This window comes from Gopherus flavomarginatus, chromosome 5, assembly GCF_025201925.1.
Source record: "Gopherus flavomarginatus isolate rGopFla2 chromosome 5, rGopFla2.mat.asm, whole genome shotgun sequence".
NCBI lineage: Eukaryota > Metazoa > Chordata > Testudines > Testudinidae > Gopherus > Gopherus flavomarginatus.
Window position 1 is genome coordinate 108,980,277 of NC_066621.1, and position 25,838 is coordinate 109,006,114.

General features: G+C 40.0%; 1 protein-coding gene across 4 annotated transcripts in view; it reads right to left on the minus strand.

Annotated features, from left to right (window-relative positions):
- Positions 1-25,838, minus strand: part of PRKD1 (protein kinase D1) — a 295,104-nt gene that overhangs the window by 22,764 nt on the left and 246,502 nt on the right. For all 4 annotated transcript variants that reach the window (XM_050953862.1, XM_050953861.1, XM_050953863.1 and 1 more), the window contains 8 exons: positions 14,706-14,916; positions 12,192-12,269; positions 7,980-8,184; positions 7,214-7,337; positions 6,258-6,335; positions 4,740-5,019; positions 1,874-1,926; positions 255-327 (listed from right to left, as the gene is read on the minus strand). In XM_050953862.1, the coding sequence (XP_050809819.1) occupies positions 255-327; positions 1,874-1,926; positions 4,740-5,019; positions 6,258-6,335; positions 7,214-7,337; positions 7,980-8,184; positions 12,192-12,269; positions 14,706-14,916 (1,102 nt within the window). The remainder of the gene's footprint in view (positions 1-254; positions 328-1,873; positions 1,927-4,739; positions 5,020-6,257; positions 6,336-7,213; positions 7,338-7,979; positions 8,185-12,191; positions 12,270-14,705; positions 14,917-25,838) is intronic.

The following is a 25,838-nucleotide window of genomic DNA, read 5'->3' on the forward strand; positions in this document are numbered from 1 at the left end:
ATATCTGTGCTAGGTAGAGAAATGAAGCTGCTAATTATAAGCAGAATAAAAATAAATTAACATATTGTAAACTAAAGCAAAATAAAATATGTTTAGTTTCTTAGTATGAAATATATTCAACAGACAGCTAATTTCCTGAATGGTACAGATTCATTTCAAAATCCAAATACCCTGAACGTTTAGGAAATGTTACCTGTCATTGAGACTTGGGTTTTTTTATATCAAAAACATATTAACAAACAATTGGGTCTTACCTCCATAAACAATTCCAAATTGTCCCGATCCCAACACTTCATCTGGGAAGATTTGGTATACTGTACTAATATCCTGTTGGTATGAATATAATGCATAGTAAGCATTGAGATATGGAAATAAAGTCTTCTTTTGAAAAAATTTTCAAATCAGAGCTAGCATATTTTTAGAATAGCACATTTTAATGAAATTTTAGAGTAACAGAGAGTCTTGGGGCATCCAGATGGATTTTCTAAAGCAAACAGCTAACTGTGATGGCAGCAGGGAGTGCAGTAATCATAAACTAGACAATACCAGCCCCTTGGTTTTTATGAGCGGGTAGAGGTTCAGAATTTAGAGGCTCTTTTTTTACTTTTTCCAAGTCCACAACCAGAGAGAATAATGTCAACAAGTTGTGAGTCTGAGAAAACCTAATAACTTTGGGCTTCAGGTTCTTTAAACTTCTTCCCCAGCTGAGAGATGTGCAGAAAGAAAAGAGCTCCCCTCGATATTAGGGTATTCAGTGAACTCCCCCTCATCAATTCCTAGTGCCTAATTGCAGGGTAGAATAAGTGGCTTGTGTAAGACAGTTGGCAGATTCACCAGCTGGAGCAAACCAAATAAAGTGCAAATGCTCAAGGTTAGTTCCACATCCCTATCTTCAGGGCTGTTATTTAATAAACGGAAGGTGCAGAAAGGCTCAAAATGATTTAAAACTCTTTTAACAGAGCGTGTTTCTGTTTTCTGCAGCTGGATAGGAGATAGCCCTTTCCTGGCTAATATGGAGAGCTACAGTAGGGCCTCTGTGATCTTGGGTCTCTGCCTAAACATATGTTTACACTGCAATCATGAAGTATAGACATACCTGAGCTAGCTTTAATCTAGGTAACTTGTGTACCAGAGCAGTGAAGCCATAGTACTACAGACTTCAGTGCAGCTACCCCACAAGTAAATACCCATGGTTCCAGGCAAGCTTGTTTAGCCTGTGCTGTTACAGCTTCACTGTTCTGGTACTCGAGCTAGCTAGATTAAAGCTAGCTCAAGTATGTCTATGCAACCTCATGACTGCAGCGTAGATATACCCTTACAGTCAGGAAGCCTGCAGGTCACATAGTTGTTGCTAGTCATGTGCCCCATTGACTACAGTTCCCAGTTTTAAAGGGATCAAGGGCTGTAACCGGCACACTGAGATGTGCACCCATGAGCCACAGATCCAGGCCCTGGCATAGCTCCATTCTTGGGAAGATGTGCAGTGCAGAATGCCTACTCTTTCTTTGGCAACAGGAGAATGTATATTTACTAAGATTTGAGACTATCCTCTTATGTGTATATTTTGCAGTGCTTCTACAAACAACACCTATGCAGGCCAATTTTACCTGGCTTGCCTTTAATAATCAACATACTGCAACAAAAAGTTAACTAAGCTACCCATTCAACTAAGCTACCAAAATGTAGTTCTTCTGTCTGAAGAAAAGAGTACTGCAAGAGAGATTTCCTTAAGTTCTAATTGTATTTCTGCAAAATATCACCAAGTGAAAAATGGCTGATGAGCAATTCTCTCAAACACTCCTCTTACCAAAACAGATCAATTTCTTCACAGATTTTATCACATGTCTAACACCAACATTCAGAGAACACTCACCACATTTTCTTGAATCTGGCAGTTTGATACCGAAATACTGATGGATATATCCCCTGGAGGAAAAAGTGAAATAAATACTCTAGATCAGTGGTTCTTAACCTTTACTGCAGCCTGCACCTCTTTGGTTCTCAAAAATATGTTCTCGCACCTCTTATAAAAAATCTTTAAAATAGGTCAGTTCTTTAAACCTAGATATATCATAACTATAGAATGAAAGAGATAGAATTATATATTTATTTAAATTTTGCAGTTAAAATTTAATGCAGTAATAGTTTAAAATGTATGTTAATAAATACGTAGGTTTGATGAAACAAAGTAGTCGCACATATTTGCCTGTGCTTAATTGGTGTTTTTGATGATTTACCTTCTAAAAAAAGCTGGCATGTCTCGCACCCCCAGAAAGGGCACCCCAGGTTAAGAATCACTGCTCTAGATAGTTGTGCTTTTAGTTCAAACATTTACTAAAAGTCTCTTCTTAATACCTACTGACAATCCAGAAATTGGACCAATTAGGTCATCTTGTTCAGCTCCCCGCCAAGACTGTATATAGTCCACATTTACATGATTTGAGCAATTTGGCTTCCACTTCCTTTTGGATGTGATTCCAGAGTCAGACAAAATTTCATTATTTAAATCTGTCTTTGAACAATTTTATATGATTACTACTGCTTATCACCTCTTCATCACTTTAATCAATTCCATTCTATCCTTGGAATTTACAGCCTTCAAATATAATATTTCAATATGTAAATATCATTGCATGTGGGGCAAATTATTACTATTTATTACTGGTTTACAGTGTTACCCTTATTACCCATTGCGCTTTCCAGACCTTCAAGAGGGGACAGTCATATAAAGCCTATATATCGTCTTAAGTGGCCTGAGGTTGAGTTTTCCCTTTCTAAAGGTTAGATCCCAACCACCTGAAGACGAAGAACCCTATTCTATTCTATATTGGTTCTTATAACACCCTCACTACAATAATATCTGAGGACCTTCAAACAGTCTATTAAGCAACAAGACTAATTTCTGTCATGTGTGGCTCATTCTCTTTCTCATCCTCTGCAGTGTTTGGTTTTTGTGAGACAGGATTCAAAAATGTACATTCTGCTCTGTGTTTACATCTGAGAAGGCAGGTCAAAGAGCCTTGCACCTTGAGCGGAAGGTGGTGAAGACTGTGACGGTCTTTAGTTACTGTAGGAGTTCACTCCACAGTCTTGGACCAGCCCTTGAGAAAGCAATGTCTCCTGAGCAGCTGAGCTTTATTTACCCTATGATAGAAAGTTTCATTATGTCTAAGGAGTGGAGCTGTGAGCAATATCTTCATCCCAGACTTTAGGCGATCTTTTAGATATACTGGGCCCAGGCCATTGAACATCCTGAAAAGAAGGACTGAGACCTTGAACTTAACCCTAAATTGTATGGGAAGCCAGTGAAGAGAGCAGAGCACAGGTGTGATGTGCTTATTGATGTGCTGGTATTGCTGAGGAAATACGCTGCAGTGTTTTGTACAAGCTGGAGTTTCCTAAGGGCTGGAGGTGTTATGCCCAGGTATACCACATTAATATAATATTGATGGGGAGTGACAAAGGTGTGTATAACCGAGGTGAGATCATCTTAAGCAAGGATGGCATGGCGTCTTCTAGTCAGTCAGAGAGCACAAAAAATGCTACTCACTGATGCTGCTAGGTGAGAGCTTAGCATGAGTGAGGAGTTCAAGAGCACTCCTAAATGGCATACTGAACTGACCAATTGGGCAAGTTTGCTTTCAACCAAAGGAGACTGCACTATAGCTGTCTTGCTTGGGTTCAGCTTCAATCTGCTGTTCTTAATCCATGAATTGATTTTGTCCCAGCACTGGGCCATCTGGGTGGTAGTTGTATAAGTCATATGTGGTGAAGTGTAAGTAGAGCTTTGCATTGTTCACAGACCAGTGATCTAGAAAGTGGAAGAAACTCTATCTGGCCCACAGCAAAGTAATGATGGGCCCCCTACCAACTCAGCAGATGTTTATGTTGGCAGGTGAGCCACTATTACTGCAAGAATAGGCAGGACTACAGGGGGCTCCATATGGAGCTGAGTGAGTGCCTTTATGTGCCCTGCCCACCAGCAAGCCCTCCAGCAGGAGGTTATCAATGATCAGAGGAAAAGCCTACACCTCACTATTGCTCTAAATAACCCAGAATTGAGAGTGGAATATTTCCTGGCCTTCCCTGAAATATAGTTTTTTTCAAAAAACAAATGAAACTCCTATGACCCAGCTCTTGTCCCATCCTCTCCATCCCTCGGTTCCCACCCTCTCTCATTCAAACTGCTGCATAACTCCACTTGAGGGGAAAAGGAGGGAACCCACAATCAGAAAAGTGGGACAAAAGGAACTGAGAACTCAATTACAGGCTCTTTAGCAACCCAAAGGTGCATAACCTTCTTTACTCTTGTTGGTCTTGCGTTGGCCTCATCCCCCAAGTGCAAGCAATGTATGCAGCCTTCTGGGGCTCAGGCTCCATTAGGACACTACGTGCCCTAGTCTGAATATGGTCAGTAGTCATGTCAGTAACTCCAGTTATGAGGAAGATGATGCACCACTTTAGGATAAGCTCTAAAGTTTCTTGTACATTATTTGCTTGCTAATAAATTTATATATTGAATATGCATACACTCATGCAAAACTTAGCCCAAAATGTTCCAGTGAGAAACTACAAAATACTTAAAATACATGGATGGCCAGCTCCTCCACAGGAGTACATGGGCACAACCTTGTTGACATCAGTGGAACTATGTTCACTTATACCAATGGAAGATCTGGTCCATATATATTTTAATCCACTGCCTTTATGTAAAGATGGAATTGGGTAAATCAACTTACTGTGCAGGCTGGGTCCTGATCCAACTGAAGCCCCTTTAGGAATGACAGGCATCAGAGCATGCTGAATTGCCATCTCCCACATTCTCGCAACATCCAGACCAATGCCACTGGTGAGAAAACTATTATTCAGTGGTACACTTGAGAGGTTTTCTAGGTTTTCTCCAACATAATAAACTACATTTGCTGTGGTTATTTCAAAGCAATGGGGATTGGCTTCTTGCGACAGTAAAGTAAAGTTTTTTGCAGGTTCCAGGGACAAAATTTCAGATAATGGAATTTCCTGAGGAGAGAAGATATTTCCTTTTTTTCAATCAGATTTATCAACATATTGTCAAATAAGACTAAGACATGGACCACATTTAATTTAATTGTGGTTGTGTAACTAAAAGCAATGTGTTTTTATAAATGAATGTAGAGACTAACCTTGTAACTTGGACTTCACAATGCACAGGTCTGTTTGGGAGGCCACTGCAAGTGGTCCTTTGCAAGACCAAGTAGCGCTTTTAAATAATTGTGAATTCATCACAGAGATGAAGTGGGCAATGTCAGGCAGGTATGAGTAGGGCTGCTCCATACATAAGCAGACCACTATTAGAAAAGTAATTGCCACCTTTCTCATAGGTGTTGGAATTAGGGGTGCACAGGGTGCTGCAGCACCCCCTGGCTTGAAGTGGTTTCCATCATATACAAGGTTTACAGTTTGTATAATAGGGGTGCTAAGAGCCATTGAACCAAATTGTTCCAGGATCCCTGCCCTTTCTTGCCAGAAGTAAGGTATATGTGTCGGAGGATTCAACTGCTTTGAAGTGAGAGAGAAGACACAAATTAAGGCCCCATTCAGAACAACACATGCGCCTGTGTTTAATGACCATTAACTTCAATGGGACCTATTTAAAGTTAAGCACATGCTTAAGTGCTTTCCTGAATCAGGGCCCAAATGGTCCAAGATGACAGCAAAAACTTAAAAACATTATTTATTATTTAACATTTATATTGCCATGATGCCCAAAGGCTTCAACTACCTTTGTAACAAGGGATACGTGAGAACAAAAGCCATACCTATTACAAGTCTAAATCAGAACACTAACGGCACAATGGACAAAATTGAAACATCCCCCTCCATATACATAGTAATTTAGATAGGTTTTATATTATGAATGATAGGAGTGTTAGAAAATGAACCCTCTGTTCACAGATCATTTCCTAAATGGGTTTTTCAGCAGAGTCTGAATCTCTCACCAACAGTAAAAATATTATCACTCTGACAGCATGAGTATTATGCTGGCCACTGTAACATTAAATTCGATTGTTTTTTGCTTGTGACAGACAAGGTAAAGGTAACTGTATTCAAGTTCAATGATGAAAACAAATATTGAACAGTGTAGTTCAAAGATTTACCACCAGTGTAGTACAAATAAGTATTAACTAACTCAGCTATTCACTCCGATTCTTGATCATTATATGTCAGTACTGGAAAAGATTGAAAAGCCCTGCATAAATATCAGAAGCCATCTTTACCTTGTAATATTTGCTTCCAGTATCATTTTGAAAGAGTGTAATGCATTTGCTGTCTAGCCTCCAGTAGTGTCTTTTCCTCTATAATAAAAAATAATAAAATAATTTCTTAACAGCTTTTTTAAAGTAAATGAACAAGATATTGTTATTAACATTCACTTTTGCAAAAGTTTTATTTAACTCTACAGTGGTCAGGTGAAGGGATTTGTATTAAATGATTTGCAGAAGGACTCTCTTTCTTAGGGGAGTAGTCTTGGGTTCACAGAGGTGCCTTTTTCTGTCTCCTTGAAAATCTATTCAGATCCATTCAATCTGCATAATGCTTAATATGCTAGAGGTTTGCTGCTAAAATTACTCAACAGTCCATCTGAAGCGAGCATGATCCCTAGTGTTTCACTTCAGCATGCCACACAAAACTGAACTTCTTATCCTTGATTCAGCAGTTACAAAGGAAAATAATGTTTTCCCTCCTCCAAGTTTTCCATGTCCCTCTTAGTAGCCGTGGATGTTCTTGCATCAGACAGTGTAATTTTCAGTTTTACAAAAGCCCTGACTTTCCTTTATGTCTAGCTAAGAAATGACAGTCAGAAGTTAAAGCTATTTTTCAGAACATCTCAGGTAATAGAGAGATATATTGATTTTGTTTTCTTAGATTTTTTTTCAAATTTCTTCATATTCTTCTTGCCACAGTAAATCTGACACCTTTAGATTTGTTTTGTGCTCTAACTAATTCTCTCCTGGAGGAGTGAATATTTGTTACATGTGCTTCAGACTTTGGTATTAGACCTTAGATATAAAATAGTTACAATGTTAGGCCCCGATCCTGCAGACACTGAGTAGCTTTGAAGTCAATGGTACTATTTTTGTGAACAAAGTGTGTAAGTTATTTGCAGGATCAGGTCCTTCAGTATTATAAATTATATGTAGTAAGAGATGTCTTTGTTAACATTTTTTCTTACCAGTGTGTCCTTGCTGGTATAGTGAACCATCCATCCCTCCTTCATTACTGTGCTACTTTTTCTTTTTGTGTGCTTGACAGATTGCACCACTCTCATTAGTGGAATATTGTTGCTTGTTGAAGGGCTTAAAAATCAATAAAAGCTTCTTAAAAATTAGACAATTTAGAGAAAACAGAAGAAAATCCTTTCAAAGCATGACACAGTATGTCATGTTTCTACATTTACTGTTACTAGCTGATTTGCCAGTGTGTGTGTGGTATACCACCTCCAATTTTCAGTGACCACCCCAACCTGAGGAATCTGACGAGCCCATTACTGGTCCTGATTTTGAGAAACAAGCACACAACTAAATGTGCTACATCATTTTTCATTCCCATTGGAGAGGTGTGTACTTACATCTCAAGAGCGGGTCGGAGAACCATTCAGTTGAAACCAAAAGTATTCTAACACTACTTTTAGAAAATAGCAGGAAAAAAGTAAAAATCAAAGTCTAAAAAAAAAATATTCTTGTTTTACTCCATAACCAAACAGACCTAGGATGCTTGTTTTCTTTTCAATTTGCTGCTGCTTTATCTACAAGACAGTTATATATAGTCCTCTCTCAAATCCCTTATAAATGTATCCAGTGAAGCAGCTGCAAGAGTTATTTGAGAATCCATTCTCTTTAGGAATCAGAATATCTGCAGATTTTTCAAGTTTTTGACTCAGCTATAGACATCGTAGGTGCAATAAGATATGGCAGTAAAGGTTGTGCTTCCCGGCTCACCTAATCATTCTGTTAGAATCATCATGGTCAGGATCGGGATCTTGCATTTCCCCATTGTCACTGTGGCATCCTGTCATTGACATCTCAGAATCATGAGCCATAGACTCGTCCATGTCATCCATAAGACCACTATTTCTTTCACTGTCATTGTCATCACTTCCTTCTTCCATGACCACATCTGACTCAGCACCAGGACTAAGCAAATCTGGAATATGGTTTTCAGAATTACATAAAAATAGCAGAGATAGGTCAAATCAAAACCATGGACTCAGGGAAAGTTCAGGTCCCCATCTGATCACTACAGCCTCTAGCCCATCTGTGCCACAAAAGTAAGCCTATTACACTGACCAAGTATGAAGTTTTACTAGTTATTGGGAATCACTATCCAGAACCCCAAACCTGTCAAAATGCAACACTTTCCGAAAGAAAATGTGAAATATGATCTTCTGTTAAAACTGTCAAAGTCAAAGCAAGCATTTTTAATCTGTGGGCCTTTGTTCAAACTCTGTACTCATAGGCATTCAGCCTCTATAATTCTTGGCAGATTTTCTATGAAGCTTGAATGATGTGCACCATGCCTGATAGTTGTTGGCAGTCCACAGGTGCAAACTGATGTGTAGTTAGGTTGGAGAGCAGGAATTTCAAACCTAGCAATTTCCTGTTATGTGACCATAAGCTATTAAAATAAACTCCCAAGGTAATTATTTACCATAGCACTATATATATATTAACTAAAAGGAAAATATCACCCTCTTGTCACCACTTTTCCCCCCTTTTGCATAGAAGTTGCAAAGAATGGCATGTTAATGCATAATATTGAACACAGGGTGACCAGATGTCCCGATTTTGCAGGGACAATCCTGATTTTGGGGTCTTTTTCTTATACAGGCTCCTATTACCCCCTACCCCATCCCAATTTTTCACACTTGCTGTCTGGTCACCCTAACTGAAAAGAAGGTGCCCATCTTTAACATGAAAATAGTAGATTGATCTCAACAGTTCCATTATAAGACAGCATTGCAAAATGGATTAATCTCAGGATGGATGTGGAGTCTGTAGAGGTGAAACAAAGACAGGGATAGGTGAAACCAAGGCCGAATTCGCCAGTGGTTAGGTTCCCCCTTCTTTCAAGTATTAAGATGAGGCACAGATTGCATCTCCTTAGTGGCTGCTAAAACTAGACTCAATCTCTAGCTGCAGCCAGTTTGATTCTGTTACGTTATGTGCTCCTTCAGCAGAAATTTAAAGTTCATATTGTGTTTATATTTGTTTCTCCTAACATGGTGTTGAACTTTCTTCTTCACTTCAAGATATGAGTTGCCTAAGTGAGATTAAAACAAGAAATAACATGTATTATATACAATATACCTATATCTCTTTAGCACAAGCAAATTATTTTGGCCTATTTTAACCCTGATGCTACACAGGCTATAATTCAACCACCCAAAACCTGTAGTGCTGACAGGTAGGAAAGACAGCATTAGATTTTCTGGGGTATTCCCTTTCAGCTGTTAGCACTGTAGTTGTTCCCACTCAGCTAGCCATGTAGCAATCTGAGACAGGGAAATACCATCTGAAAGACTCTGCGCATTCTCAACGACCCACTCATCTATCTATGGGGGAGGTTCTTCTCAAATGTCAGGTAATAAAAATAAAGTCAGTCTGACAGTAAAGGATGCCCAGCGAAGAAAGAGAACATGAAAGCTTTTCCTGTCAATCAGCTTCACACAGATGGCAAGGGGCTGGAGGAGAAGAGAGAGGAGGAAAGGTCCCTGTGGCATACAATTAGGTATGTTAACCACTCAACTCATAGGCTATAGTTTAATACAGTTTGGATTCTAATCATTTATATGTGGCTGTGCAAGGAACATATTATACCCCATCTTTGGCAGATGTAACCATACGGCCATGGATGGCACATTAAGGTCTGGGGCTCTGTTTTTCCCCCAACACTTAAACATTTTTAATTTTTATGTATAATAAAACCACAAATGGTTAAAAATAATCTCTCACATTCAGTGTTCAATTTGTTTATTAATGAAATCATACTTTGAATTTCATAGCTCCAGCCTTCAATTGCTATTCTGGGGGCGAAGCATTACAGAGCAGATGGGCAGAATGACATTTTTATTTTTATTTAGATTTAAAGTATTAGAAAGACACCTATCCAAGGCCCTCTTTAAATAAATACAATGAGATATAAGGATGAACTTCCTCTTGTACTGGGACCCTATATTCCTGCATCTAGGATGCAGCACACAGAGTCCTAGTGCTGGGTGTGGACAGGTGATGGAGAACTCACTAGGTACTGGGGGAAAGCAACATTAAGCAGATACTGTATAGGGGGACAGGAGCTGCAGATGGCTGAGCCCTGCTTCTCAAGAGCTGTACTTGGAGAAGAGAGAACTGGCTTCCTGTCAGCACCTTCTATACACTGTCTGCCTCCTTCCCCAGCAGCAGCTTCAGACAAGCTTGCTTCATTCTGTCGTTTCCACAGAGATAGCACTATGTGCCTGTCATCAGCTTGGCACCAGACACACATGTAGGAGGGAAGTCAGTGAAAACAGCATGGTACTTTTCCAAAGGGAAAGGCTGGAGTGACTGGGAAATGGACTGCAGCTGTCAGCGAGGAAAGCAGGTGGTTTCAGCCAGTGATTAAGGAGCAACTAAGGGAGTGCCTTGGTCATTCATCCCAGCTCTTGAAAAACAGCACCTGTTTCACTCTCTGCCTGTGGCTCAACTCCTTCACATCACACTTCTCCTTAGCACTGCCCTATGTACCCCCAGCCAGATAGCAATGTGACTCATGTTCCCTCTCTTACCCCACGTAGCTCTGCGTTCATAGGTATCTGCACTGTCAAAATAGAAGTTGGGTTGGAAAAGCTGCATAGATTAATTTTTTAAAAGCAACTGGAAGTTCTTTATAGAGAAGAATCAATAACATCACCAATAAAATTAACATATGAACAATTTACCGCATATTTTTGGCCCCTGGATTTGAAAATTATGCTGCGTTCTTCCTTACTTAGGCATCATTCCCAGTTACCCTGACCGAACAGAGGTATATTACAGGAGTGGTTATGGTGAACTGAACACCTTGTCCAACATTTTAAAAAAATGACCAGAGGTTTTGGGTACCCACTTAATAGACGCCCGACCATAGAAATTGTTGAGAAATTTTTCTGAAAAATCAGGCCCCTAATAAGTTGTCTCAAGTTGGGCACTCAAAATCACTAGTCATTTTTTAAAACCTTCACCAACTAACAACAAACATGGTACAGTCTCATTTTTATAGTCAGTTTTCCCTAGTTTAATGACACTTTATCCACCATTTATTTTAAAAAAAATCTTTATTTTACTCTCAATATCGGTTGAGTGAAGCATAGAATTAAGAAAGAAGGTTTAACAGAGGAAATTGTTTAATGAAAACCTTGTGTGTACTGTATGTAAGTTATGAAGAGTTCAAGCCGACACCAGGCATTAGGAAATGTAACACTTGACCACATTTTTTCTTCCCTTATCTCATTGAAAATAACATTTCAAAGTAATCAGCAACTAATCTAAAACCACCCTTCTTTCCCCCAGTGCCCTACATTCCTGCGCCTGACACAAAACTGACACCACATGCAGGGGAAAGTGGGCAGATTTTCAAGCTTTAATTTCTGGCAAGCAGCTGATGTAATGAGCATCATACCAACAGGAGGGAGTAGAATTTTTTTCCTGGAGGGTCTTCCCAGTTCTTTCAGATATACATTTCTGTTCAGGAAGATTATCCTACAGTAAACACATGTTCCTTCCTAGACTAAAATACAATTTGTTTTTGTCTTCGATAGGTAAGTGCCCTCTTTTATTGCGTAGGGGTTTGGAAGTTTTTTGGCAGCCACTGACACCCCACAAAACGTATGCTGCTGACAGCCCACACTCAGTGAAACATTTTATGGTCATAGCCTGCTGTCTGTTCTGCCAATATGGTACAGCTGTGCCTATCGACAGGTACTAAATATCTTGGAGAACTCCTTTTGATGAAGACGAAATATGAATCCCCAGTGGGTTTCCTCCCACACTTCATCTTCAATACATAAACAGAAATATTATAAAGCAAAAGCCATGCCAAGGCAATGGGAAAAAACTCTTTCTCCAAATTGCTTTACAAAACTCCTCCTTCCTTTGTTAGTTTAAACATAGACAGTTAGAGTCATTAAGATAACGCACCTCCATTAATGGCTACTTCACCAAGGCAGTTATTTGGCACTTTAGCTGCACAGCGCTTGTGACAATTGAACCTACAATCTGATTTAAAAAAAGAAAAAGAAGAGGATAATTTTGTTGATTTTCCTTTTTCACTGATACAATTACAGTTCTACACATAAAAGTTAACTTCACGTTAACCAAATGACAGAGATGGTAACCTGAGGTGGCCAGAGAATGCTATGCTGGCCACATGCCAATGCAACTCATAGGATACACACTCTAGAAGTTTTCCTGCGGGGTAAGGGAGGAGTATTAGTTATGGCAATCTGGGTGGGGGCTTGTTCAGAATGGAGGTGATGTCCTAGCCTTATCCACGCAACGACCCGAGGACTTGGTTTAAAGATCAGGCTGCAGTCTGACTAGTTGGTGCTACAGAATGGGGCACTATCTCCAATTCTGAAGACTGATATTGAGAATAAGAGAAATTGTAGACATGGCTTTAACTTAAAACAAGAGTAGAAATATACTAAAGAGGAGGGACTGGGAGAAATTTGTTCTATGTTGTAAATTGTATAAGATTAACTTTAAATTGGTTTAAAAACTGATTGAGGCCATGGCTACACTGGAACTTTACAGCGCTGCAACTTTCGCGCTCAGGGGTGTGAAAAAACACCCCCCTGAGCACTGCAAGATACAGCGCTGTAAAGCCTCAGTGTAATCAGTGCCGCAGCTGTGGGAGTGTGGCTCCTAGTGCTGCAAGCTACACCCGTAAGGGATGTGGTTTACGTGCAGTGCTAGGAGAGCTCTCTCCCAGCGCTGGCGCTCCGACTACACTCACACTTTGCAGCGCTGCCGCGGCAGCGCTTTGAAATTTCAAGTGTAGACATAGCCTGAGTTAAACCAGTGCAAAACCTTGTGTGGACACCCTTATTTCTTTTAAAACTTGGTTTATATTGATTTGCATAACTCTGTAGGGAGTCAAGTTAAGCTAATTAAAACAAGTTTATATCAAAGTAAGAGTGTCCACACAGAGTTTTTGAACTGGTTTAAGTCAGTTTACAACCACATCTTTCGTTAAACTGGTATAACTTTGACTTTAGACAAAGCCCTAGACTGAGGGCGTGTCTACACTGGCAATTTACAGCGCTGCAACTTTCTCGCTTACGGATGTGAAAAAACACTCCCCTTGAGCGCTGCAAGTTTTAGTGCTGTAAAGCGCCAGTATAGACAGTGCTCCCAGTACTGGGAGCTACGCCCCTTGTGGAGGTGTGGTTTTTAGAGTGCTGGGAGAGCTCTTTCCCAGCGTTGTGCCGTGATCACACAAGCCACCTTAAAGCATTGCCAAGTCAGCACTTTAGCATTGCCAGTGTAGACTAGCCCTTAGGTTTTGTCTACAATGGCACTTTTGTCATTAAAACTTTTGTCACTCAGGGGTGTGAAAAAAACCAGCCCTGAACTACAAAGGTTTTAATGACAAAAAGCGCTGGTGTGGACAAAGCCTAAGGGCTAGTCTACACTGGCAACGCTACACGAGCTCTCTCCCGGCGACAACGAGCGGCTACACTGCGCACCTTACAATGGCATGGCTGCAGCGGCATAGCTGCGCTGTTGTAAGGTGCACAGTGTAGACATAGCCTTAAACAGCTGATTTCAGAGTATGCTGCTGAACATTACAAGAGGGACTTAACTGTGGCTAATTTAAGGTTGTCTTCACTAAGATAAAAGGTGTCTGTTTTTCTAGCAAACACAAGACCACTATTTTAGTATGTGCCAGCTCATCAAGTTGAACTCCTAGCCTAAGTTCCAATTTGACCAGCTAACACATGCTAAGACGCTACTTTCCTTGTCTATGTCAGAGTTTTAAAACACTTTAGTCAGAATATGCCAGCTAACATGTTCTCATAAAATCCACATCCTTTTATTGTAATCAAGACAAATCCTTAGGCCCTTATCTTGAAGCATGAGTCTTTGCAAGACTGAGGCCTTAAAGACACTTTAATGACAGCAACAGCTATCTGATCAATGAGGGATTATAATCATCATAACCAAAATATATGCACAACTCTAACACTACATGGTAAATATTTTGAACTGTTATTATTGATGTTTTACATATTCAGTTCTTATGCACTTGAATGGGTTCTTCCACTTGATTCATGTAAATTGTTAACATACATAGATTCTTAGGGTTGGAAGGGACCTCAGGGAGTCATCCAGTCCCACCCACTGCTCAAAGCGGGACAAATGCCCAACTAAATACTCAAGTTGCCCCCTCCAGGATTGAGCTCACAACCCTGGAATTAGCAGACCAATGCTCAAACCACTGAGCTACACATACTCAAACCACTGAGCTACAAAAATATTAAAACAATGTAGTGAACCAATAAAAGTCTAGCCATATTGATGTTTTATTCAAATTACAGTACACATAATTATTAATAAATTCAGATTACAGCCTGAAAAGAATAGTACTATTAAAAATTCTGTGGTCTTCACTTGTAATGTCGCAATCAGCATATTGTTGATCACACTTACCTTTACACTGCAAGCCCTGTCTAAAAAGCCCTTTGAGAAGCTTCTTACAGTACTGGCAAACTGTTGGGCGCGTGTAGGAGTGGATGACAAAAGTGTGAGGTACTTTAACCTTGGAAAGTAAAATCTTGTCTAGTTGAATAGGTCGTCCAATGTAGGACTGAGAATTTGACCTCTTCTCTCGCCCAATGAATGATTCAGATGGTGTCTTTTGCTGTAAATACACAGAGAAGGAACATTTTAAACACATCTAGGTTAGTCACTGATTTTTAAAGAATGTACTGGCTACAAAAATTAAAAAGTCTTTAATCTTAAAAAGTAATTATAAATATTTAAGCAAAAACCAAATATTACCCTAAAATCCATGACTTTAGGAAAGCATCTGGATTTAAAATAAATTATGCCAAATCTTAAATGCCAGCTATGATTTTGCCAGACTCTGAGAAGTTGTTCCTAACAGAAAACATTTAGGTACAAATAGGCAACAAATTGTATACGATACCTGGGAATTCAGATCTCAACCCCCCTAGAAGAGCTCAATGATTTAAATGTCAAACCACTACAACAACTGAAAAAAAGATCTGGAATGCTAAGGGAAGTATGCAATTTTGTGGCTGGTAAGAACAGTCATAGTCAAAATGAATATTTTGCCAATGATTTCTCTCTTGTTTCAAAATCTTCCTGTAATCATCCCAGATAAAATCCTAGCAGGAATATAGAGAACGATGTTAGAATGTATATACAATAAGATAAGACCAAGAGTGAGTGCAGGTATTTGCAGAGGCACATTAAACAGGGTGAGTTAGCTGTTCTGTGGTACTATCAAGCCAGCCAGCTCAAAGCAGTAAGTGGCCTGGGAGGGGCGGTGTGTGCGTGTGTTGTGCGCACGCGTGTGCGCACTCTACCAAGCCAGACACTGGGTCTGTACTGAACAAGAAAACTGCTGTAAACTTCATTAGGTTACCATGGATTAATAAAGAAAATCATGCCCTCCAGAAATATATACACTTCCTTTAGAAAAGGCTACTCTGTAGGTTTGGGATAGAACTAGAAATAAAATACGTTCTTTTCTCTCACCAATGACACCCAGTGCAAACAATCCAGATCTTAACTCATATCATAACACAGAAAGTTTTGAAGACCAGGAAAGGTATGGACTTCATATTATTGTCCAGCTATTCAGCAACGAAAGTTTAAAAATTTATTTAGAGAACAAAGTTAACTTTACTTGGTACCAGTATTTTCAAGTTAGGCATTATGGGTCTCAACTTTCTAGAAAAGCTGTTTTCTACAGAAAACTAACTCCAATAAAAGAGAAGGTGTCTGACCAAAAAAAATCTAATTTTTTTTCTATCTTTGCCAAGAACTTTCCTAAGACCTGATTAGAAAAATTACCCCCGAGAATGAAGGTTTGATTTGGAAAAGAGGACCAGCAACCTCAGTGTACAGCACAATAAAAGACAATTTCTTTAAGATACTGTTTCAATGGTATCTCACACCAGTCATGTTTTATATATATATCAGAATACATGCATATATGGTGGACATGCTCAGTCATTAAAAAGTACTGGGGTGTAATCTGTAACCAAATATCACAAATTATTGGCTATTTATTACTAGGGCTGTTGATAAGTCACAGTTAAGTCACGTGATTAACTCAAAAAATTAATCGTGACTAATCACAGTGTTAATCGCACTGTTTAACAATAGAATCCCAATGGAAATTTATTAAATATTTTTGGATTTTTTCTATATTTTCAAATATATTGACTTCAATTACAACACAGAATACAAAGTGTACAGTGCTCACTGTATATTATTATTTTTAATACAAATATTTGCACTGTTAAAATGATAAACAAAAGTAGTATTTTTAATTCACCTCATACAAGTACCACAGTGCAATCGTGAAAGTGCAACTTAAAAATGTAGATTTTTGTTGTTGTTGGATAACTGCACTCAAAAACAAAACAATGTAAAACTTTAGATCCTATAAATCTACTCAGTCCTACTTCTTGTTCAGCCAACCGCTAAGACAAACAAGTTTGTTCATGTTTACTGGAGATAAAGTTGCCCACTTCTTATTTACATCACCTGAAAGTGAGAACAGGTGTTCGTTGGCATGGCACTTTTGTAGCCAGCCTTGCAAGTTATGCTAAACATGCTCAGCTATTAACCCTTTCCTTCCTGAGCTTTAGGAATGCACACAAGGAAGCAGCTCTACATATAAAAAACAGGTGACAGTTTAGAGTTATATTTATTTATTCTTTTCAGTCAATAGTGTGACTCACTTAACATTTCCCACAAAGTTTCACGTTACAAAAAAAATATGTGGAGAGAACATACAAGCTGTAATTTCAGAGACCAGAGGTCAGAATTGTGATGCTGGCAGACCAGGTGCCAGCTTCAGCAAAGGCCCCTAGGTCTCAAATGAACGCTGATAAATACATAGCTGGAAACTCTCTGGCTCATCTCTGTGTTATTATTGTTAAAATAGGTACTACAGTTATAAGAATATGTTTAGTATTTAGACTTTATGAAGTAATTATAAATTGCTGCATGCATTAATCTCACTTATAGTATTTGTACCCTATGTTACAAGGTACTATTGAAGTGTTTGTTCTGTAACTGTAAATCAATAGACAGGAGAGAAGCATTAACAAGTGTGAAATACTAGTCTCCAACATCAGAGGGGTAGCCGTGTTAGTCTGGAGCTGTAAAAGCAGCAAAGAATCCTGTGGCACCTTATAGACTAACAGATGTATTGGAGCATGAGCGTTGGTGGGTGAATACCCACTTCGTCGGATGTTGCTTTTATAGTCTCCAACAGGAGGTGTTATCTCCTGCCCAACAAAGAGCCCTGCACAGATTAAAATACGTGGATCTGCATCCACCACTATAAACCTGCAATCCACTAGCTGTCTTTTACCTGTATCCCATCTGCACCAGCAAGCTATCTCACAAGGACTAGTGATGGGGGCGGGAAGAAGGGAGCAAGTTGTGGGGCGGGGTCTTGCAGGGAAGACGCAGCGCGAGGGTGTGGATTGGGGGTGAGTGACAGTGTGGGGGTAGGGTCTCAAGGAGATGGCGCAGAGAGGAAGGGAATGGGAGAAAGGGGCATCGCATCATGTGCTACTCCCAAGGGCTCGTGAGCGACAGCACATGGAAGCAGCAGTGCATGTTGCATCACAGTGGGGTGGAGGGGCGGGAAGCCAGGGCCCTGCTGCCTAGGAGCTGGAGGGCCAGCCCTGGGACTGGGAGCGCGCACAGTGTTGCCGGGCCATGTTGGGGATGCCTGAGGGGCTTGAGCTGATGGACAGGAAGTGGAATGGTGAGCGGGTGCTGGACAATCCCAATTCTGATCTGCCACCCAGTCCTAGCCACTGGCTGCTGGCCGCCAGCCCTGAGCGCGCTGTGCCCCCCCGCTGCCCAAGCCGGACACCGCTGGCCAGGCGTCACTGGTGAGTAGAGCCCTGCGCAGTTGTATCTACATCCGATTCACTATCCGCAAAAATGGTCCATGGATGGGGATATGCGCGGATCTGAAGTGGATATGCACGGATTTGCGGGGCTCTACCCATCAACATTAGACTTTGCTGATTGCTCTCCCTCCACAATGAAGAGGAGATGTGCAAGTGAATTCCTCCCATTAGCTGATCTGGCTGCTCAGAGAATAGGATAAAAACCCCTAACAAGAAGAAACTGTCTTTCTAAGCTGCTTGGACACTCAAGGGTAAGGTTTTCCAGGCATAAGCAAAAGATTCTCAATGTTAGTCTGGGTTGCGCTAAGGGATGTATAGAGCAAGAATGGCCAAACTGTGGCTTGTGAGCCACATGGAGCTCTTTTACAGTTAAAGTGTGGCTCCTGGAGCCCCCCATACTCGCCCCCATTCTCCACCTACCAGACTGGCGGTGGTGTGGAGAGCTTGGGAACTCTGCCTTGCAGCAAGGTAGTGGGGTAGGGGCTTCTGCCCAGCTGGGTGTGCCTGCCAGGGCTTGGGACTTCAGCCAGAGTAGGGCTGAAGCCCTGAGCCCCGCAAATGCCTCCTATGGGCAGGGCCGGCTCCAGGTTTTCTGCAACCCCAAGCGGACAAAAAAGAAAAAAGAAAAAAAAAAAAAAGCCGCAGCAGCACAATCACGCCGCTCCACTCTTTGGTGGCAATTCGGCAGCAAGTCCTTCACTCTGAGAAGGACTGAGGGACCCGCCACCGAATCGCTGCCGAAGACCCGGACATGCCGCCCCTATAGCGGACACAGTGCCACCCCTTAATATTGGCCGCCCCAAGCACCTGCTTCTTTAGCTGGTGCCTGGAGCTGGCTTTGCCTCTGGGGCAGAAGCCCCAAACCCCAACAGGCGCCCACTGGCTCTCAAACGTCTAAAGATTGTCATATGCAACGTAGAGGGTCGCAAGTTTGGCCACCCTGATACAAAGCTTGCTTATTATAAAAGCTTTTATTACCCTTTGAAACTTAAGACTGCAATTCATTTTTGTACATATGATTACCTGTTTTAACCTTGTAAAATAACTCCCTTGTTTTCTTTTCCTAATTGTTCTGCTATGAGATCTAAAGTGCAATTGACCTGGGGTAAGTGACTGGTCCTTTGGGACTGGGAGTATCCTTTGGGACTGGAAGTATCCTGTTGTGATTTTTGGTGTAAGAGACCATCAACCCAAGAAGACAGTCTGAGACTCCATGGTTAGGCTGTTATAGTGCTTGAGGAGTTTATATTTGGTACTTGGTTGGTCAAATCAAAGTATAGATATCATGGTCAATTTGGGGTTTGTGCCCTGAGGCTGCTACTCACCATCTTGAGCCACTGTAGGACAGCTTGACAAGAACATTAAAGGCCGAATGAATAAAATTAAAATATTTTTGGTTTCTTTACCAGAGTTGACATTTCCAGTGCAACAAACAAATTTTGTTCTGTCAATCAGATACTTAAAAAGCCCATAGCTTTTAAAATTTAAGAGCCCTTTTAAAATTTGTACATTTAAAAATGTGCTTTTTGTCAACCAGTCTCTTCAGCCGTATTTCTGCAAGGTCATTTAATAATGTATGGACTGTATGTGAAACTCCCTATGACTGAAACAAAGTGAAAACATTTCTTCAGCCAACACCTCCCATTTTGGTTTATAGATCCATTTTCCAAGGAATTTTGTGGGTTTCTCTTAAAATACTTGTGCTTAATGGATCTGTAAAAACCACGGGGCTAAACAACAGATTAAAGCTAGAACAGAGAGTAAATGGAATTGTGTCAACTTAAGTGAAGTCATGGTGAACTATCACTTTTTTACAAACTCAGTTATGAAATGCAGGCCCTCCCCCCTCCACAGCCACAGCGAGCCCTTTGGCAGGGGAACCCGTCTGGTTTTGCAGCACAAGCAAATGTGGGAGCATAGCGTGTGCACATGCTGTGAATGGCAGAGAGCCCCACTTCACATAAGTTCTCTGTGTGGCAGAGTTCAGAAGGAATGGGGAAGTCAGAGGAAGGGCTAGAGATTTTGTTGCTACATGGATCCCCTTGCCCTCACCACTCCCTTGGGATGGTATAAAGGGCAAGCAGAGAATAATTTAGCCATTATGCCTCAATAACATCCATGAGGCAATGCTGTGTCCTGGAAAAGGATACATTCCTCCCAGGCATCTGCTCATTCCCAGGGCCAGATACTGAGCTCCGGATTTGCCCTTTTGCGCACACAGGACACAATCAATGATACATGTGCCACACTGTGTTTTAATCTAAGCACTTTCTACTTTTGAAGAAACTAATCCTTGAAAGGGTTGCCTTATTTCTATCATCATCTGTGGAGCATTTTTCACAATGTCCTACTGTCTGACTTGGTCTTGAAACATGGAAATTTTTTAGATCCTTTCACATGCAGTGACATGGTTGGATTTTTATTATTATCATTATTATTATTTTATTATTATTTAAATTGGAAAGGACAGATGGAAAGGTTTAAGTGTGCTGGAAGGGGAATAGCAACATTCAGAAACATTCAGTTTGCTTTCATTTCATTATATTATTGGCACAAACTAGAGTTCCAATTTACAAGTCTTGTCACTAGAACTACATACTGAAAGCCTTATTCTATTCTTTTGAATATGCCTACCATATGCTTATCCTATTGTCGCCTAGCTTTGTTATGTCCCTCTGGAGTCCCTCATAACCCCATCTAGTCTTGATTAAGCTAAATAAACTTTGTAAATTTTGCCACCTCAATCTTCATCTCCCTTTTTCAAAACAATTTATATAAAACACAACACAAATGCCAGATGCCTTGAGACAACCAAATATTAACTAGCTTAAAAATAACCATTTATTCCTAATTCTGGTTTTCTCTACTAGAAACTTTAGAATTTCTAATCTGACACACAATTTTATCTTTTGCCCTGTGATTCAGTTTCTTAAATGGCCTCTTGTGAGGGACTACGGCAAAGGTGTTTTTAAAGACCAAATATGTCATATCTAGTTATCTCTTTACCCAGTTTTTTAAAAACATGCTCAGAGAATTCTAGCAGATTGTGCTTGCACAGTATTCCTTTAATGGAATCCATGCTGACTCACATTAAAGTAAAGGGGTGAACCTCCAAGAAACAGGTGAATTTTGTTGGGACTAAATTGCATAATTTTAATGAGAACAAAGAGGAAGAAATTCTACCACCAAGAGACATCTATTACATTTTTAAAAACAAAGAACCGGGTCCAATGGATCTTTCAAACAATTAAGATCCATCAACTTTTTGTCTCCATTTTCTGGTCATCTCAAATTTCTCTTTCAGCTTTGATGAGGTAGGGAAGCAGCTTTCCTTAGTATATTCCTCTAGCTGTCTAAGGGGCTGGGAGTTGAGGGTGAGTCAGCACTTATGGGGATCTGACCAGTCTGAAGAGTTGCTGGTAGGTGAGAGGGAGAATCAAGGTCACTTTGGGGTTTTTGAAGTGGGCCCAGGAGATATGCTGGGCTAGAAGGAAGGGTCCCTTCTGAGGGGATGTGGCTACCAGTGATGCTACAAAAATACTCCTGGTCTCCTTCTTTCTATCAGGGATTTTTAAATGTTTTTAAATGTGCCTTCAGAAGAGCCTATTTCTATAGCTGGAGCTGATTTATTTTCTCTCACACAATTTCAAGTCTCCCGAAGGAAAGGAAGGGGAACTATTTTTGATAGAGCGGTAGCATATTATGTCTTTTAGAAACCATTGTCAAAGCTAGAATCCTACCCACTGGGCACCTACTTCTTTAGTTGATGTGTTTAGTGTTTGGTTTGGTAGAGATATAATTTGTTTTCCTGGTAGTCAGCCAGATTACTGACTCAGCAAGTCTGGAAGCTTCCCAGGAAACGATTGCTTAACTAGATTACATTATGGAAACTAGAACAGAAAGCCCAGCTCCAAACACTAAACAGTCCAGTGTAACAATTTCCCAGCAAGGTAGGATACTTTTAACAGGGCAAAATATTGTATTTCAAGTGTTTTTTGTAAACATAAAGAAGTACGTGCAGTTATTTAACTATATGGATGTTAAACTGAGACAGTGAAATTGATCCAACAAAGAGACTTGAAAAATCATGAGCCAGATCATGACTTAAAAGTCAGGAGATTTAAAACCAACCAACCAACACAACACGGCTTGTTTACACTTTTGAAAATTCAACTCCCTAATGATGTGAGAGGCAGTTCTACTCTTTCTGTCCTGAATGTAAAGAGGCACACACCTCTTGGGGCCAAACACAGAAACTACACCCTAAAAGAACAGATCAGACTAGCCTAAAATTTGCAAAAAGCATTATATGCTTGAGTAATTGTAAGAGGCTTTTAAAAAATATTCCTAAAAACATACCCTGGAATTCTTGATAAATGTCACATGAGTTGACAAGCTTTTATTAGAAGACAAATAGTTTGATTTCAATAACTGTTTGTTTGTGCCATGTTAATAATAAATTAAACACAAAGGACCAAATTTTCCTCTTATTTACATTTATACAATTATGGTGAAGTCAACTGTTTCACCAGAAATAATTTCATGCTACACATTTACACTATTCCATTAATACATTTTTCAAAATCATCCACAGAGACTCCATTGCTTTGAGGTTTTTTGTTACTTTTGCAGGACAAAAATTAAGCAAATGTATGAAATATAAAATGTACATTAAAATATACTGATGATGTGTATCAGCAAAAAGCATCCAATAAGACCAAAAAAATAACTAACTTCAGTTATTACCTGTATCTCTACATTGTTCTGTACATTTTTTTTTAATCTGCAGTGTGCTGGTTTGTTAATTTGTGCAGCGAAGAACAACAATTTAAAAGAAAAAGACTCACCCATGTGACATTTCATTTCCAGTGTTCAGGAATACCTGTTGCAATATCTATTTCCTTCATATACAGAACTAATACTAGCCTTAGTATATGAGTATCTGACAGAAAGTTGGTATCAAGTGAGGTTATATTTATCGCCACAGAAACTACCTGAGTTTTCATGCAATCAGTGTTTGCTTTCTTTAGTCTACATATCTCATCTGAAGGGCTGTGAATACTTTGAACTCGAGCAAACTTCAGTGAAAGATATTGAAATATTGTGCAGTTACCTGACTGAAAACAGAATTATTTTACACATAAAATTGTTACCTCTCCATGTTTTAGTACTCTTCTCTTTAAGACTAGAGCAGTGGTCTCAAACTCAATTTACCTTAGGGCCAGTGCTAGTCCTCATATCCTCCCAGCGGGCCAATAATGTCACTGAAGATGGTGTTCAGAGAAGAAAACTTTTATATTTTTTATTTTGAACTTCTTAGAAATAATAAAACCGTCATACAACTTTATACAGTTCTTTGCCTTCCAGAGAGTTTTTAGGGTTTGCCAGACACCTGGCAACAGTTCAGTTCTGTCAGTTTTGTTGATGTTTGGCCTGAGTTACTGAGCAGTTGAAACCTTCAGGATTACAGTAAGGTGTGCATCAGATAGCTGTGTTCAGTATTTTGATTTGTTTATATTCATTGGATAAAAAAGTGATGCGGCCTCCACGGCTAACTCTGCCTGGCAACTAATGATGCTGCCTCCATGGCTGACTCTGCCTGACAACTAGCAATGGTGTCTCTGTCCCTCTCCCCCAGTCAATGGGAGCTGCAGGGGTGGAGGGGGGGCACCTGCCACAGACATTGCCGGCAGCATGGCTGCATGCGTCTCTCCTCCATGGGCTGCAGTGGGGAGGTTCTTGGGCCGCAGATGGCCCGCGGGCCGGCAGTTTGACACCCCTGAACTAAAGTATGATTTAATCATGCAAGCTCTAAAACAAGGATAGGTAATGTTTTCAAAATACTTAAATGAGCACATCAAAGAAGTTTTGTCAGTATAGTCTTTTAGCATGAAACCATCCACACATGGAAATTATGTATCCTGCACCCCCTGCTCAGACATCAATGTCAGTAAACACTGCTTTGAATGCCGTCTGTAGCCTACTTCATTTTCTGAAGTAATAAGAAACAATTACTGGCTTTCAACAGCATTTATGAAACTTTACAAACTTTGCAGACAGAGTTGGGGATTTCCCAGCACTAAAGCACTCTGTTGGCAAAGAGCATGCTGGGGACTGCAGATACCAAGGGGCTCATACAGAAACATGTTTGTTTTCGCTCATTGCAGTCTCTGAATATTGGTGCAGGAATTTCTGGCTTGGTTTGAGTTTGTACTTTTATATTGTGCTTTGTAACTAATAAGGCTGCATTAAAAAAAAGGGGTATGGTAGGTCAGTTGTGCACACTGTACTAAAATTATAAATGAACATAAAATTAATACATCTGCTCCAAGCAGTACTAAAGGCTGACAAAGGGAAGTGATTAGCATATTGTCATATATAGAGGCTTCACTAAAAAGCAATTGTAGAGATACGACAGGTTTCAGAGGTATTCCCTGTACTTAAAATAGGTAACACAAGTAGAGGTGATAATACCTCTATCTAGAGATAAGTGTACCTCCAACATCTGTTTTTCTTCAGAAAATTCAAACAGCCTGCCAGATACAAGAGCAATAGGTGCCATGTTTTATAAGGCAAGACTGAGCCTTATAAATGTATTCAACAGTTTAGCAAATTTAGTATGTACTTTAAAAAACCAAACACATATGCGTGAACACACACATGCACGTGCATGTCGGTATGTGAGAAAACCCCAAATCTGTAAGTGCTATTCTGTTTGTGAATCCAACAGAAAATTGACAGCCAGGACTCCATGGGTTCTATTTCTGGTTCTGCCACTGATGCACAGTACAGCTGTGGGTAAGTCACTTAATTCCTCTGTGCCTCAGTGGCCCTGTGTGATGAGGGCATTATGACGCTTATTGCTAATAAAGTTCTTTAAGATCCTTAAATGAAAGTGTTCATAAAATATGCTAGAGGGACAATCTTGCATTAGATGACTTTATAAATCTTTTCCATCACTTCACTTCTCTATGCTGATAATTCTTCAATTTGCAAAGTGTTATAATTAAATATTGGTTTGAAATCCTGGCCCCAGTAAAGAATGGAAAAAATCTTATTGGCTTCAATGGGGCCAGGATTTCACCCTTGTCTCCAAGTAAGGGACTGTGAAGATGTGAGTTATCATGCTCCATACATCTACTTCAACCTCTTCTCTAAAAAGTGTCCAGCCAGATTCCCACTAAAGTCCAAGGGAATCTGTCCATTCACTAGAGTGGGAGTTGGGTCAGACCTATGGGACAAGGTTTCAGTTCCACAAGCTGGAAAGAAAGAATTGTCAACAATTTAGTCAACAATTCTCTTTGACGGTTGTGATGATGGGGAACATAAAAACCTATATCAATTGAATTAACCAAGGGAGGATTAACCCCATGCAATAGAGTCTATATGCTCCAAAAGAAAATATATCCTTTCAAGTTATGATTCAATTACATAACACACTTGAATTACTGACTAATATTCCTTCTAGAGAATTAGAATTTTTTTTAACCCAGCTTCATGTGTGATCCTCTGGAAAAGTTTTTACTTGGCACATGGCCTCTATTATCATATTTCAGCAAGTGTGGAACTTAACTTTGATACAATTTTTGCTCTTCTCTCCTATTTATTCACTTGGGCTTTTAGCAAAGGTTGACTATGGAATCAATTTAATACA